General features: G+C 38.4%; 1 protein-coding gene across 3 annotated transcripts in view; it reads right to left on the bottom strand.

Moving 5' to 3' along the window:
• The window catches only part of ANK2 (ankyrin 2), a 628,385-nt gene that overhangs the window by 329,194 nt on the left and 281,672 nt on the right, over positions 1–17,519 (bottom strand). The window contains exon 1 of one of the 3 annotated variants that reach the window (XM_078069117.1): positions 16,674–16,796. The exons of the other annotated variants lie outside the window; for them this stretch is intronic. Coding sequence (XP_077925243.1) covers positions 16,674–16,745 — 72 coding nt within the window. The 5' untranslated portion in view covers positions 16,746–16,796. Of the gene's footprint in view, positions 1–16,673; positions 16,797–17,519 lie in introns of those variants that run through there. 3 annotated transcript variants of the gene reach the window in all.

Genomic DNA, 17,519 nt, shown 5'->3' with positions numbered 1-17,519 from the left:
ATATTGAGAGGATTTAAATGATGAGTAGGAATTATCGAAGTGGAAAGGAAGGTGTAAGGTGGGGTTGGAGAAGAATGGGAAGAACATGGCATTGGCAGAATGAGACAAGGCCCATGTGGTTGTACAATAGTCTGTAGGCAGGTCTGTAGTAGTGACTCCACCCTACGCCTGAAAGTATCACCAAGTGTGCCTCTCCATAGACTGATGATTGTTCCAAGTAAGTATCCATGTGTGACATCTAATCATTATTATACAATTTATGAACCATGCAGCAAGATGGCCCTGTTAGCTTATGGATGTTAAAACCAGGTGATATAGCCAGAAAAGGCAGATTTTGCAACCATATAACATATCACCTCTATAGTTTCAGGGAATGTGTTGGAGATGGAAAACCAATCCTCACTCTGGGAACGAAAAATTCCGTGACCACAAAACTGAGCACATCTCCCATGAAGAACTAGGAACACTTAAGAAGCCATATCCAACAACTTCCCTTGGTCTGATATCACCAAGTCCTTTGGTAAAAGTATATATCCATTGTGCTTATCCCAGCAAATTTATACCACAACAAATTATTCATATTCACTAAGCCACCACCTCAGTCTTCCGTGGGACAACTCCAGGCTGCTACAAAGTAAAAGGTGAGGCTGGAATGCAAAGTGGCAGACGTGTAAGGAGGGACTAAAGAGCAGAAAGACCAGTAAGCCACGTTAAGGGCTTGGGATTCACACTGAAAAGGCACATGAAGCCATTTCTCATGGTTAAAGGAGAGAAGTAAAATCATAAGCTTTGGTGTTTTTGTTTTTGTTTTTGTTTTAAAGAGTATTCTTTGTAAAGGACTACTGTGTGGGAGTCAAACAGAGAATGGATGTGAAGAGATGTGTTTAAAAGGCTCTATCAGCAGTCTGGGAGAAAAAGAGATGGTGACGGAGTGGACAGACACACTAGTTAGTCTGTCACCATTAACGGTGTTTCATTCATAAGCCCAAGGAGAAAGTAAGAAGCAAGAAGACGGCAGTGCAGAGGCCTCCTGCCTAAACAGCAAGGGAAGGAGACTTCATCTTCATCAAAGTCTTGTACTGGGAAGAGGACTCAAAGAAAAAATTTTGAAACCCATTTCATTTAACAAATCAGGAAACAAAATTCAGAAAGATTAGAGATTGCTCCCAAGGCTCTAGAACTAGTTAGTAGCATAGGGAAGACCAGGATCATGCCACCTCACTGAGCAGCCTTTACACATGGGTGAACTTAAAAAGCCTATGTCAAATCTTACCTACTATTATTTGGAATTAAGGAGTCATCAGCTCTTGCATAAGGTTTAATAGACCAGAGAGAAACTAGTCCATTCCCTTAAGGAACGATTAGGAAGAAGGACCCATGTTTCTCATGTAAATATGGTATGTGTCCTGACCTGGACTGGAGGGAGCTCAACAAATATTTCATTGCGATAGATCTTAAAGCAGCAGCAACAATTGATTAGGGACCTGCTTCTTTCACTTTATGCCTGTCTTACATAACGTTTACCAAAGAGGTATTTGGTTGCAAAATGTACCATGTCCAACCTAAAAAAGAGAGCTTTTGGAACCCATGGCATACAATTTTAGCATCTCAATCCACCTGAGGCACACAACTATTAAAATTAGCATAGTGATTGATTATAATCTCACTTTACATAAACATTAGCAACAATATTTTAGATCAAATGTAGTATTCCACAGGAGAATAACAAAATGTGAGTGAGCTCACCATGTACATGTTCCTGTCTAGGTCAGTTTTTTAGGACGCGCTGTTACCTGCTTGCTCTACTACAGGGTAGCTCTGCTCAGTCTCCAGTGATACTAGTTCTTGAAAATAGCTCTTATAATTGGGTTTCCCTGTAGATGCAAATGAATGGCACATTGGGGTAGGTTGTGTCCTTGACAGATATATTTTTTCTAGTGCAATTTAACTTTATTACTGTAAACATTTTAAAACTTAAACCAGCTTAAAAATAAGTCATGACAAATGTTCTTGTTTCTTTTAACTATGAAGAGAGAGTATGTGTCCATTGATAAATTCTGAACACAAAAATTATTCAGAGACTTCATATATAAGTTTTATATAAATGTAAAATCATATTTTAAAAGCTGTGTAACCATGGTGGTAATGGAAGTGACAAAAACACAAAGATCACGATGTAGAAGGTAACCTAAAGACCATGACATCCAGCTCCTCACTTTCAACAAGAAAATTGGAGCCCAACTAGGTTATGTTACTTACGCAAGGCTATACCTACACTTAGCAACACTTTGAATAAAATTCCAAGTTTTCTCATTCCTAAACCAGTGTAGATGTCTTCTAGTGGAAGGTCTCACCACAAAAATGAGCTTCAAGAAGCCCTCCCTCCTCCACAAACACACAGGCCCAGTGATTGCCCAGTTGTTCTCAGAATGGTAAAAAAAAAATATATAATTCATTATACACCAGGCAGAAATATTTCAGGCATTAGAAGCAGAGTGCTGAATAAGACAAAATTATCTTTTTTTGTTGTTGTTGTTGCACAATATCCCAAGTTCAAGTGAAGGTTTGCTATAAACCTGAATATCAATAGGAGAAGGCAAAGGAGGACTGACTAATGGGTGGATGAGCTTGTTTTCTCACAATGTTACTGTTTGCCAAAGAATCTCAAGAATGAGAGAAAAAGCAATGAAAATATGAAAAGGAAAGCTTCAGCAAGCCTTTAAACTAATGGATATAATCAGACAAGACAGATGACCAAAGAAGTCGGGGTGTACTGCCTTATCATTCCTGTGAATAAATTATCAATAAATGACCACTACTGTTTCTCCCACATTTTCTAAGTAGGCTCCACAGCCAATATAGGGCTTGAACTCACAACCCTGAGATCAAGAGTCTCATGCTCTACCAACTGAGCCAGGCAGGTGCCCCTATTTCTCCCACTTTAAACAAACAAACAAACAAACCAAAAAAAAAAAAAAAAAACCACACACACAAAAAAACAAATCTTTTAAAAGGTCAAAATAAAGAGTTTGTTATCTGTTAGTACTCTCTAACTTCTAACCGCCACTTAGTCAAGACTGATGGTATTCCAAATATTTATTACTGTTACAAACTACCTCATAAACTAAGTGTCTTAGAAGAATAATTTATTTTGCTCACAAACTCATGGGCCAGGGATTCAGAAAAGGCTCAACAGACTTACTCATTCTGATTCATGCGGTGTCAAGTAAGGCAGCTAGGGCTGGAGGGTCCAGTTCCACAGTGGCATCCTCACTCACCTATCTGGTTCCTTGGTGCTCACTGGCCTCTCTCTTTATGTGGCATCTCATTTTCTAGAGCCTCTCCACATGGTTGGGGCTTCTTACTGTTTAGTGGTGTCAAAGTGTTTGCATTCTTCCATGACAACTGGGCTTGAAGAGGCAGGAAGTAGAAAGCACCAGGCCAATTAAGGGCTCTGCCATATTTTACTGGTCAAGGCAGTTGCTGGGCCCACCCAGATTCAAGTAGTAAAAAGATGTACTCCACCTCTTGATGAGAGGAAGTGGACAGATCATATTGCGGAAGAACATAAGGGATGGGGGCCATCTTGGAAAATGTAATCTGCCACAGATGGCTAGCAAGTAAAGTAGGCCATGAGGGAGATGAAGTATAAGGGCTGACTTTGCATACAATAAACACAAGGTCTTTTCCCAAATGAGCAGACCCTGCTAGCTAGAAATGCACTGTTCTGCATGCTTTTTTTTTCTACAAACAAGGTTATCAATGTTAATTTCTATAATGGATAACTACATATTACTAGGTCAAAATCTACTATTTCCTCTCAAAGCAAAGTCTCTGTTGATCTCTGAAGATAAGTTTCATGTATATACTTTCTGAACGTGAGCCATTGTGTCTAAAAATACATTCACAGGAAGTACTGTATATTTGAAGTACAGCTTCTTCTGCACTTTTCTCTTTACTTTCACTCTGCACTTCCCTTGGCCTCTCACCCACTCTTGCACCCATTCTATCCTTTTATATAACATCACAATGATCTTAAAACAATCATAAATCTACTGTACAGAAAAATGATTTTAAAAAGCCTACAAAGGAAATAAAAGTATATTATAGATTAGAACTAACTTGAACTAATGTCTAAAAAAGAGACATGCAGTGCAATCATATTCATTGTTAGCTTTAAACCCAATACCAGGAAAATGATTAAACATACATTAGAGCTGGAGGCAAGATTATTAACTTGTTAACCACACAGTTACCACAGTCCCAAATTTAGTCTTTAGTACTGATTTGTGTAAATGTTGGGTATTATGTTCTGGGCCTTAACAAAGCCTATGCATCTGATGGGTTCCCTCTGTCGTCAATCTTCATGATATCCTCTTCTGTGTAAGCTTCATATTTGGTGTTTCTAGCTTAGAAGTAAACTAAAACAGCCAATGTCCATTTTAATTATTCAGTCTGCTTAGCTCCCAAGAACAAACTGGATCCTTGATAATATGGTAATAATCAGACCTGGAAAGGGAGTTTCCAAATTCAAGTAGGAAGAAGGATATTCCTCCAGGAAGTTCTTCAAGTCACACAAGCAAAATTTAGGAACCAAAGTACGGTCAAGCCATCCATTTTGGTCACATAGACTCTCTATACAAATTACTACATAATATGTGTTTGCCAGCCTATGCTGCATAATTGTCCCAAAAATAACTTTTTTGAGCCTATCAATATACAAAAGCATTTAGAATATAACAACACTATATTCAATGCTATATAGTTTGTAATGGGTGAGAGCAAGTACTACTTCACAAATCCTATCAGTGAGCCCCAGGATCTTAATAACACACTCAGATCTTAAGCCGTTCTGTCTAAAACTCTAGGAGTCTTACTGAGTAAAAACTGATATACAACATTTCAAATTTCACTTATACCTAGCCAATTATCAGATTTTTCCTGGGCCCATAAAATTCTACACCTAGAGAATGTCAAGAACTGTGACGGATCTGAGATCCTACTTACAAGCTAACAAGTTAGCCTGCTATATTTTTATGGATACTGCCAGAAGATAGGAGACTCCTGGGTCAGAGACAAAGAACTTTATTACTCATAGCACAGCACAAAGCATGGACTTCAGCATACTCATGTCAGTTTTCCTTACTCCCAATTCTCACAGAATTGAGATATAGTCCAGATGGATATGGACCAGATGGATGTCTGCACACTCAGTGGGTCGAACAGAGAACAGGAACCCTGACTTTAGGAAACCTGAATCTCTTACAGTAGGCAGTAAGTGTATCTGTACTTTGCTCCAGAGGGAGCCCATTACCTTTATTATACTGGATAGTAAGCATGCCTGATCTTTGCTTCTCTATCTTCCAAGGCTGTTCGCTGTACCAACATCCTTGAAAAAATAGTCTGGAACAAAGATAGTACCTCTGCTTGCAAGATGTACAGAAATTGAAGAAACCCACTAAAAATTCTCTCTTCAACAGGAAGTCTCAAAAAATACAGGTTATCCTACAGTTGAAGAGATAAATGCCAAATTGCCCTTCGTGACAGTCTAAATTTAAATGGAAACTAAGCAAGATTTCTTGCAAATCCTCTGCAGTCATACATATATGTCTGTGCAGTAAGTTTTAACAGCTTAGTTATATCATTTGGAAGATTTCACACATTATCTGTACTTTTGCCAGAATTACTATAGCATAGTAATAAGGAGCAATAGTTTGAAAGTCAGTACACGTAGGTTTTAATTCCCATGTTGTCATTAACTGTCATTTGTTCACAACAAATCATATATATCACCTGGGCTTCATTTTCTATATCTCTCCCAAAGTGTGATCACTCTGTTATTTTTCTCCAAGATAGTTTTCTACATCTTTTTTTTAACTGCTATAAGTCCTTGAATATACGAACCTACAGCTTAAAGGGAAAAAATGACTCAAAGAGAATTTAATGAGCAGATGAAATGGCCAGTGATACAATATCAAACAAAATGTAATGTAGCTGTCTTCATTTTCAATTGTCTTTTCTTTTTTCCGCTAGAAAACAAATGAGACTAAAGAACCTAACTTTTCTCAAGGACAACAAACAAATTTAGAAAATGAGGAAAACAGAAATGCTAACATTTATGACACAAATTATTTAAACCTGGAAAACAACTTTGGCATTATTACAAATGTTGTGGAGTTTTACCCACCACTTTGGAGAGAAATAAAAAAGTGTCTAGTAGGCTTGAAACTGTAGTCACTTTTCCCTTCTCTCTTTCCCGTCTCTCACACCCAGGAAATAAAACCTTTTGTTTCCACTTTGGAAATACATCCTATGTCTTCCTTCCATTCTATTCCTATCACCTGGGCACCACCTCTTTTTCTCTCCTACCTGAACTATTTTAATCAACAGGATTTGCTGTCTCATCACCTTCAAGTTTCCTCCCCAAATCTGACCCTCAGATTGTTGCACTTTTTTATTCTTCATAAAACATTTTTTTTTTAGTCTTCAATGTCCTCAGAATAAATTCAAACATCTCCCATTATTGCTGAAATTCATTTATACATTCCTGTTTCCAAGGTGGCCTATAAAAGCAGATAGATATAATATGATCAGATTTTTTAAAGATTTATTTATTTATTTTGAGGGGTAGGGGAGAGTGTGTGTGTAGGGCAAGGGGCAGAAGGAGAAGGAGCGAGAGAATCCCAAGCAGACTCCCTGCTGGATGCAGAGTTCAACATGAGGCTCCATCCTATAACCCTGAGATCATGACTTGAACTGAAGCCAAGTGTCAGAGGCTCAACCGACTGAGCTACCCAGGCACCCATGATCAGATTTTTATTAAGGAAATGTTACCAGAGCTTCTAGGAGGAGCATCTGATCCTGTCTTGGTGGGTCAGTGAAAACTTCCCAGATTAAAAAAAAAAGAAAAAAAAAAACCTATTCTTACTTTTTTCCTTCTCCCTAAAATCTACCCACCTCAAGTCCCAAACTGACCATGGAGCTTTTTCTTTCTTTCTTTTTTTTTAAAGACTTATTTATTTTAGAAAGAGAGAGAGCATGTGCAGTGGGGAGGGGCAGAGGGAGAGAGAAACCCAAGCACACTCAGGCTGAGCGAGGAGCCCAGTCTCACCACCCTGAGATTAGACCTGGGCCGAAACCAAGAGTCAAAAGCTTAACTGACTGTGCCACCCAGGCACCCTGACCATGGAGCTTTTTCTAACAACAAACTGCATCGAGCTTTCCTTCTCTCAAGATCACTATGCCACTTCTCTACATTAATCACACAAACTAGTTAACTGCTGAACATACATCTGTCTTATATGTCCAACTAAATGCCTTGCAACATCAAATTAAATAACCATCAATAAATCCAAGACACTATATATATATTCATTCATTCATACAATATATATATATTCATATTCTCCTTTGATAAGTATCTTTTTATCCTGGATGAAAGGCACTATTGGTATTTGTTGTTTCCCCTACAAACTCATAGCAGCTAGAACAGAAGAGCCAATTTAAAAAAAACAAGTGGGCTGACTTATTTCACTTAGCATAATACTCTCCAGCTCCATCCATGTTGTTGCAAAAGGCAAGATCTCATTCTTTTTTATGGCTGAATAATATTCCATTCTGTATATATGTATACATACACCACATCTTCTTTATCCATTCATCAATCAATGGATACTTCAGCTATTTCCATAATTTGGCTATTGTAAATAATGCTACTACAAATATCAGTCAGAGAAAGAAAAATACCATATGATTTTGCTCATATGTGGAATTTAAGAAACAAAACAAATGAGCAAAGGAAAACAAAAAGAGAGAGAAAGAGAGGCAAACCAAGAAACAGACTCCTAACCATATAGAACAAACTGATGGTTACCAGAGGGTGGTGGGTGGGGGATGGGTTAAATAGGTGATGGGGATTAAGGAGTACACTTGTGATGAGCACCGAGTGCTGTATGGAACTGTAGAATCACTATACTGTACACCGGAAACTAATATTATACTGTATGTTAACTAACTGGAATTTAAATAAAACTTTTAAAAAACAGGTGGATATGAACCTAACTTAGAAAAATGGTTGTGTTTCCAATTTTGAACACATTTGGCCCTAGAAAGTATAGTAGCTATGACCTGATGTGTTCCTGGATAACCAACAAAATTCCTTGTGCTCCCCAAAACAGTTTTCTTTTCTTTTTTTTTTTAAGAATTTTTTCATTTATTCATTTGAGACAGAGAGATACAGAGAGAGGGGGGGGGGGCAGGAGCAGTGGGGAGAGGCAGAGGAAGAGGGAGAAGCAGACTCCCCACTGAGCAGGGAGCCCGATGTGGGACTCGATCCCAGGACCTGGAGATCATGACCTGAGCCGAAGGCAGACGTTTAACCATCTGAGCCGCTCAGGTGCCCAACACTTTTCAATTATATCTAAACTGTCATTTTGAATATTTCTTCTATAGGAAAATGAAATTCATACTCCACTAGAGATTCCAAATGCACTTCCTTATCATGGTAGTGGGGAAAAGTGGAGAGAGGGATTTCATTAGGTGAAAAAGAATCAAGTAATTTACTCATTCTCTACATTTGCCCAGAAAGACTGTCAGTACTCCTTCAGCAAACATTATTGTACACCTGCTCAGTGCCAGGCTCTGTTCTCCGTTCTAGAGATACACAGATAATTAAGACATGATTCTTACCCCCAAGGGTATGCATGAAAAAGCATTCTCTTCTCATTGAGAACTCTCTGTTCTGCCTTCACTTTAACCTAGGAAGGTTAAAACAACCCCCAGGAGATTCCTTTATATTGGCTGCAGTCTCTTCTCATCAATACTTCTTTCTGGTAGTACTGGTCACACAGCAGGCAATGCATATTTCTTGATCAATTGAATAGATTGCAGATAAATCGAGACTAATCAGTTATTATTAGTTTAACTGGAAAACTCCATCTGGTTATAAGTTAAACAAAAATACAAACAGCAGGGATTCCTCTTCTTGGCCCACCTAAAGAATATTTGTGACATAATTAAAATTGATCTTGATTCCCTCTCTTGGTATAATTTTCATCTTCAAATTTGCCCCATCTTCAAGGTTTTCCTGTTCCACCATTCAACCTCAGTCTTAAGTGTTAGAGCCTCTTCCTCTTGAACTTTTTTGGTAATTCCCAGCAAATTATTCATTCCATTCTGCTAGTTAATGGTATGGCAGCACACTTACAGAAAAACAGAACAAGTAGGAAAAGAGATGATCCCCCAGATCTACCAACTAGGTCTGGAGACTTGGCTGGCAGTAGAGGTTCAGCCAGCAAGTCAAGACACATTCTTCAGGATCATTAAGACAGCTTTTCCTGAACTCAGACAAATCAGACATCTGAGGTATAGGAAGGAGACAAGGTAGAAGAGAGAATTAAGGCAGGTGACTACTGGAGGCTGTCAATACAGGGGTCAAGTGCTAGTAACATATGGGCAGTTAGATTGTCCCTACATTGTTGTCTGTCTCAGAACCTAGGCTCCTACAACAAAAGGAAAATACCCATTTCATTTGCTTTTTAACATAAAGAGTCACATACCTGGCTGGGCTTCTTGATAATGCAGGATGAAGGTGACAACTTCCATCTGGCCAAACTTGAAATCGAACCCACAAACTTCTTTTTCAAATTGTCAGTTAATATTATTAAAGGAGGAAATCTCTCTTCTCCAAACATTTAATAAAAGCATATGATAATAACACAAAGTTACATTTGATATGGAGAAGTTTTGGTTTTTTTTAAGTATTTCTCTATGTTTTTAGATTTAATTCCCTAAAGAGAACTGTTTTCCATATCATGCCATTATATAGACCATGAGTGTTTGGTCTGCTCTATAGGATAAGTAGTCAGGACACAAGAATCCCATTCCTGGATGGACCACGATTACAACCGCTGGCAAGTCACCTGAATCTCTGTGCCTTTATTTCTAGAAAGGTAAACTACAGGTATGATTTCCAAGGTTCTTCTATGAACCTGTAATTCTGGTATACACTACATCATCCTTATCTTATGTAATATAAGATTGTGATGTTAACACAGTTAAGCTGTGTTACACTGGTGGCCACCTAATGTTCCTTGGATCTCAATCATGTTTCTTAATTCCAGATAATAAGTGGTTTTCCAAACACAGGAAAGTGTAATCTAATTTAAATGTCCCATGTGGGCAAATAGAGCAGTACTTGTGATTCCACAAGTGTGCATGCCTATGCTTTTTCTGATAGTGGAAGCTGTTTTGTGGCATAGTGAATGTCAACTAGACCCTTTTCTAAAACTCTTTCCAAAATTTGGTTCTTCTGGAGGAACTCATTGTTTTCATGGATTGGAGAAGAATGTTTCACCTAGCTGACAGTAGATGTTTTCAGAAAGGATATATCTACAAGTATTTGAATGAGTATTCTAATTCAGCCTAGGAACACTATCCTATCAGAAAGAAAACGCTACAGGGTGACTGTCTCTTTGGATAATATAATACAAGTGAGATTTATTTAATTATAAGAGAGTACCTTCCTCCTCTCCGAGCTGATTCTTAGGTCTTTCCCTAGTATCCTTGACTTTGGAAAACAGAAGAAGCTACTTTGGGCAACATTTCTTAGTTATGTCACAGCCTGACTCATTGCTAAAATGAAGGTGGGAATAAAGAAGAGCTGGCAATAGAAAAAAGACTCAGAGACAAGAAGGACTGAAATCTCATTGCTCTGGAATCCCTCTTATGCTCACAGGGAAAATGGAGTTCAGTTCCCCAATGGGAAACCAAACTGGTATTGTAGACTTAACATGCAAAGGTGACTTTACATAGACTATTGTCCTTAGTGTACACCAAAACCCTCTATGAGGAGGTTCTCCTGTTTTAAATGGGAGGAGACCTGTAGCTCAGAGAGGTTACTAACCATGGCAAACCCCAGCTGGTGGTAGAGAGGGGGCTGCAATGCACTCTCCAGTTTCCATTTCTAGTGTTTCATATTCCTCACAGTTAACCCATGCCCTTGACTCTCCACACAGTTTGTGCCCAGGTCTGGGACTAATTCATGGAACAATAGATTTTCCATACATAGAAACCAATTGGAAAAATAGAAAAAAAAAAGAGAGAGAGATAAATTCAAAACATTCTATGTTTTTCTTCCTCCAAAAACTGCAGACACACGATGTAAGCTGCATATATTTTTAAATTATGTAGCCAACAAGTAGTATGGTAAATAGAACTATTAATTAGAATAAAAAATCATGCTTTGATTTATGTGTGATAGCACTAACATTCTTGCCATGGATGTTTGAGATGCTTTGGTTTCAGAAGTTCCTTATTTCTAAAGTACTCTATTGGGCTCCAGAAGAGTTAAACTACAACTTCATCACATAGTAATTACATCTCACTGTGACTACCTCAAAACATGCTGTGTCTAACTTCAGTTAACAAAACAAAATGTTTTGTTTTAGAAAAGAAAAAAATAAAGAAGAAAGCATGCACTGGTGTACGGAGTTTTCGCATACCCTTGCGTTTGATATTAAGAATTTCACTGTTCTATTCATCACGTGTTCCCCATGTTCTAAATAATGGAAGGAGGGGTGTTCAGATGGGATTTCCCAATTCTTCTTTAATGAGAGGCTTCTCCTTGCTACCTCCTGCTGAATCCTGCAGTTACATCTGTCCAACTCTGATAACAAAAGAACAAAAGAACAAACTACTGGTCTACTTAAGGCTTCATCAGGAATAACAGGAAGTCATCAAGTCAAACCAGAATACCAAAAAATAGAAACAAGGTGATAAAATCTTTATCTTTAATTATATTTCCATGATTGAGTAAGCCTCATTTTAAAGGGCTCCTATCCCTAAGGAAGAAGTTTTTAGTCAAACCATTCCAGCTTACTAATAAGCAAGAAATCAGCCCATCTGCCCATTATTCTGCAACAGTCCCCAGGGCATTCTCTCTCCCCTTAAATAAATAAATCCAAGGCAAGACGAATGGATAGTTCAGAAAAAGATAAATATCTCCAAACAAGATGAAATAAAGAGAAATTTTGAGCCAAATAATAAATTAATTATAAAATTGAGATTTTTTTTTCTAATGAATCTCTAGAGAAGCCTCAGAAATAATAATGTTACCTAACTCCTCCTTTCGTTTATTTTAATTAAAATTTACAATTTATTTCAAAGACTTTTTGGCAAACTTCAAATTACAGTCACAGAGTTGGCAGACAAGACAGTTCAAGTCATCTGCTAAGTATTTTTCAAGCAAGTAAATATCTCAAATCTTAAGGAAAAACAACCATTCATTATCTCAGTCAAGCTTTCCAGGATGGTAATTTCACTATTCTCTTTGTCTCTTCCAATATTTATTACTCTGATAGTCACCAAAATGTCTTTTTGCTTTCACTGAGCCTATTTTCCGTTCATGTCAGTATAAAAAAGGAAAGGATCGACCTCCCCCTCTCCCAAAAAAACAAAAACAAAAAAAAATTCCCTTCCTGTACTTAAAAGCATCTATATGACTAATTTTTTAACTTAACCTTTTTTTTAAATTTTCTGAATAGAACCATTCTATTTTTCTTAAACCTGTACTCGTGCGTGACATCCTTTTTCTTTCTTTTCTATAATTTGGAGTACATTTTAACACTCTTGAGTTTTACCTCTTAGTTCTTAAAGCACCTTGGCCATTCATAAACATGGAATTAATAAGAACCACAGTCAGCATGGTGCAGACATTCTTAAACAATGGCAGCGAATTGCTGACTTGTATTTAGCTTTTTTCCAGAATTTTTCCCTGGTCTTTCATTTCTTATGCTGAGTCCAATCCTGTATTTGCATTATAAAGGGCACCACTTCTCTGTATATAATTTTTATTCTGTTTGCAAAACTATTTGAATTTTTATTTCTATCCTTTGGGGTTTCACCTAATTTAAGCATCAAGTACAAATCTGACAGACATATTCTAGATTCTTGTTTCCAGGTCATCGGTAAAGATATTAAATGAAGTGACCTCAAACTCAGCCCCATTACTTGACATCTCATAAGAAGAGAACTGAGCTATGGAGAACTGTATAGGTTCTTGCTTCAGGCTCTCCTTCCTTCTCAACAGTTTAGCCAGGCTATAGATGACCACTCTGTTTAGAGAACTATCAAGTGAGTCAAATATAAGACTTTCCATTCTCTGGATGGCTGGCCCCTCCCCTTACAAGTTATCTGACGTATTGTTTTTACTAAGACATGAAGAATGTATTCTCTTCTAATTTTCAGTTCTACATGCTTTGTTTTCAAAATTACCCATCTATACACCATCATCCTGTTGCCTTTTGATACTTATAATTCACATAGCACACTAGATATTATTTTTTAATATGCATATTTTATCCTAGGTAATAAATATCATTATTTACTTTCATTAAGAAAGTGTACCTCAGTAGCAGGTAAACCAAAAAGTAAACCATATTTCACATTTCAAGTTCCACTAGAACAACGATAAAATCATGTAAAATCATGTGACTATTAATCAAGTGAGAAGGTATAGATGCTTTGTTATTTCTCTCACTTATAACTTAAGAATAAGTCAAAAGGCATCCCCCATAACTCTACCTCCTTAATTTACCAGGGCATTTTGAAGGAAGGTATTTGGGCTGTCAAGATAAGCTTGTCATCCTGAGGCATGGAGGTACTGAGAAAATCACAGGCAAGAATGAGGAGAGATGCACAGGTCAGGCTCTACTTGTGGGTATGTAATTCTGAGCAGATCACTCCAACTCATGGAGCCTCAGACCCACTGATCACTATGGTCTTGGAAGCTCCAAAGGTCCATTTTATTTTATTTTTTTTTTAATTTTATTTATTTATTTGACAGAGAGAGACACAGCGAGAGAGGGAACACAAGCAGGGGGAGTGGGAGAGGGAGAAGCAGGCTTCCTGCGGAGCAGGGAGCCCGATGCGGGGCTCGATCCCAGGATCCTGGGATCATGACCTGAGCCGAAGGCAGACGCTTAACGACTGAGCCACCCAGGCGCCCCAAGGTCCATTTTATTTTAGAGAAACTTCTGCCGTGTTCATTTGCAGTATCTTTTTAAAAATCCCCAATCCCCATGTATCACAAAAGTCCTTGCTTTAGAATAATTTTGCTTTCTTAAGATATTATTTTTCTAGGAAAAAATCACAAGTAATATATAATCTACTTTCATATGTTAAAAGCGCCTGGAGTTTTTCCAATTATCCCAAATCCAGGTTTTTATTTTGATCTTCTAAATTCGTTCAACTGTGTTGACACCAGATATGCTCAAGACTTCAGAAGCTAAGTTGCACTAACAGAACATACAGTAACATGTTCATCCCAAGATATTAATGTATATTAAACACAGTACTTGTGGTGACTGAGTACTTCAATCCCCTATCTGAGGAGACTGTGCATATCGGGTTCATATAAAGCAAATTATAATGGAAGTAGATGGCCTTTGGGAGATCTCTTGCAACCCTTGAGTTAGCAAATTGTTTTTCTTCATCATGGAAACAACACATGTTTTCCTTTGCCCTGAATAGAATGTACAGACACTCCACAAGCTTCTCACTTATTCTAGGTTTCTTATTCTGAAACCTGCTGCAAAGCAAACATTGTCTTGGCAGGACAAGATTAAGTTCTGAATTAAGCCCCTAAGTAAAAACTTAACAAAAGACCCCCTTACATTTGGGTTGCTGTAAAATAAATCTCCAGCCATCCTTCAAGACTCCCAACATAATTGATTATTTCTCCTTTGTGCTACTGCACCCTTTGTACATGTCTCTATTCCGGTACTTATACAATGTCCTGCAATTATTTGTTAATGTATTAATGCTTAGTTACTTCCTGGGGCGCCTGGGTGGCTCAGTCGTTAAGCGTCTGCCTTCGGCTCAGGTCATGATCCCAGGGTCCTGGGATCGAGCCCCGCATCGGGCTCTCTGCTCGGCGGGAAGCCTGCTTCTCCCTCTCCCACTCCCCCTGCTTGTGTTCCCTCTCTCACTATGTCTCTATCTGTCAAATAAATAAATAAAATCTTAAAAAAAAAAAAAAAAAAAAAATGCTTAGTTACTTCCTGCCTACATAATAAACACCATGAAGACAGTCACTTCATGTCTTATAACTCCCAGTGCCTAATACAGTGCCTGGCACACTAACAGGTGCTTAATATATCTGTCTTTTGGATGAAAGAGAGTTAACAAATGTTCTCTCCATTTTTCTGACTTGCTATGCCTCGACTTACCTCTTGAACAGCACCATCTGCCTTTCCCTCTGTTCAGAACTATACCTTTGTTTGGTTCCCTCTTATGACTCCGTTGGGTCTTATTCCAAGGGTAACTTCCTAAGAAAGCCCTGTCCTGTTAGATCAATTGCTTGTCCACTCTGTGCTCTCATAGTATTTTGCACTCCCCGGCCATGGCACATGCCACTCCATTGCGACTGCTTAATTGGCCATGTCTCCTGCTAAATACAAGTGGATACGTGCAAATTGTTGACCATCACCACTAGGGCATAATCCACAGAAGGTGCTAAATAAGTGTTTGTAGGATTGACGACTGTCAGTCACCTATTTTAATAATTTTACCAGAGTAGAAGAAATAAACTTGAAATTTGAAATAAATGGACAAGCTAGAGGAATGCACATTTTATAACACCATAATTTTGTTATTTGTAACATCAACAAAACAATGCCACCACATTACATCACAACACCATAGTGTATTGTAAATAAAGAAATCATTTTACCCAAAGTCACCATTTCTAAATAAATCCACTAGTCTCCCCTACTGTATCTGAGCTATATTTCTGTCTTTTAGGGAATTACAACAAAAAGAAAGATTCCTATTTCTATTTATCTCCTACTTGCCTCCCAACAGAAGATTTATGTTTAACTTTTATCAAACAACAGGCTAGTAGGAATTTTAAAATTCGTGAAAATGGGAGTGTACCATACCATTCAAAAAGATAAAACAAGGGGCGCCTGGGTGGCTCAGTCGTTAAGGGTGTTCCTTCGGCTGAGGTCATGATCCCAGGGTCCAGGGATCGAGCCCTGCATCGGGCTCCCTGCTCGGTGGGAAGCCTGCTTCTTCCTCTTCCACTTCCCCTGCGTGTGTTCCCTCTCTCACTGTGTCTCTCTGTCAAATAAATAAATAAAATCTTTAAAAAAAAAAAAGATAAAACAAAATGGGGACATGAGCTCTTCCTTAGCTCTTGGCAACCTGATATAATGCTAGAGTCCTGGGGGCATAAGCATGCGGTTCAGCTCAGGTAACGGTAGCCCCAGGAAGGGGACAGACAGAGTTCAGTAGAAGGGCTGCATGTAAACAGGTAGGGATCAGGTTCTGCACACTCAGCAAAAATAACCACAGAATACTCTTGGCTCAGGTTGGGCCCACAGGGATATTACTCAAAGTTCAACCCACCTTTAAGGACCTAAGACCATGAGTCTGGAGACGTTATTACATGCTAAAGTGACGTTCACACATAGGGGAGATACTATTATCTCCTGCAACCTGTGAGTTAGTGAAGGTATTGAGCTTCTGAATATATGCTGAATATACTGAAACAATGATTCAAAATTGTATTAATCATTCCACCCATAAGTTACCAAGAAATGTTATGTTTCAACTATTCACGCCATAGAGTTCACATATGTCACCAGACATGCAAGTCAAAAGAAGTCACTTACTTTCCAAGACACCAACGACAATGAAGAGAGTGTATCACCATCCAGCTTCAAGCAAGCACAGACGCTCCCCATTTTCAACACACCGCCTTCTCTGAAAGCAACGGATTCCTCCACTCTCGTCCCAGTCCCTTTTCTCTTTGTATCCAAAATCCTGGAAAAAGTGGCATATTTCTGGAGCTTCCAGTTTCTCACCTCTAACTCCATTAACCGTCTCCAATCTGGCTTCCATCCCAATTTCTGCAAAGGGCCACCTTTTCCAAGGTTTCCAATAACCTCCCCTCAGCCAAATCAAATTGCTTCTCCCCTGGACTAACCATTTTATTTCTCCCCTCCAAAAAGCCAGTCAGCACAGTCCACTACTATGAATAACTCCCTTCTCCTTGATCCTGCACTTTCAGACATAACCCCACCCTCTCCAGTCACTTGTCATTTTTCTTTGCATCCTATTAGATTTTTGCTAACCAGATTTGACTATGTTTCGCAGCTTAGCATTTGGGCCCTTTCCTATAAATGGCTGCTCTCAGGATTATCAATGCTCTCTGTCCACTGAAAATACCTCAGTCAGTCAAATTTCCATATAAAAATTCAATCCAGTGAAAGTTTTGATAAAAATACCTCTGATTATCTCTTGTTTATCCTCAGCAGCAGTGCTTTGTTGATGCCCCACAAGGAATTTAGAATAGAGCTCTCTGGCACAGAAGAAATCTTAGAGATAGTCTAGTTTTTAGGACATAGATCATGGCAGTCCTTGGGCTGGAGATGGCTTCATTGTGTGGCCTCATTGTGTTTGGTTTGGCCCACACAGTTTTTTGCTTTTGTCAGAACTCACTTTAAAAACTCAGGTGG

Source organism: Halichoerus grypus, chromosome 3 (assembly GCF_964656455.1).
Source record: "Halichoerus grypus chromosome 3, mHalGry1.hap1.1, whole genome shotgun sequence".
NCBI lineage: Eukaryota > Metazoa > Chordata > Mammalia > Carnivora > Phocidae > Halichoerus > Halichoerus grypus.
Note: the sequence above shows the minus strand (reverse complement) of the source record. Positions and strands in the feature narration are given on the sequence as shown.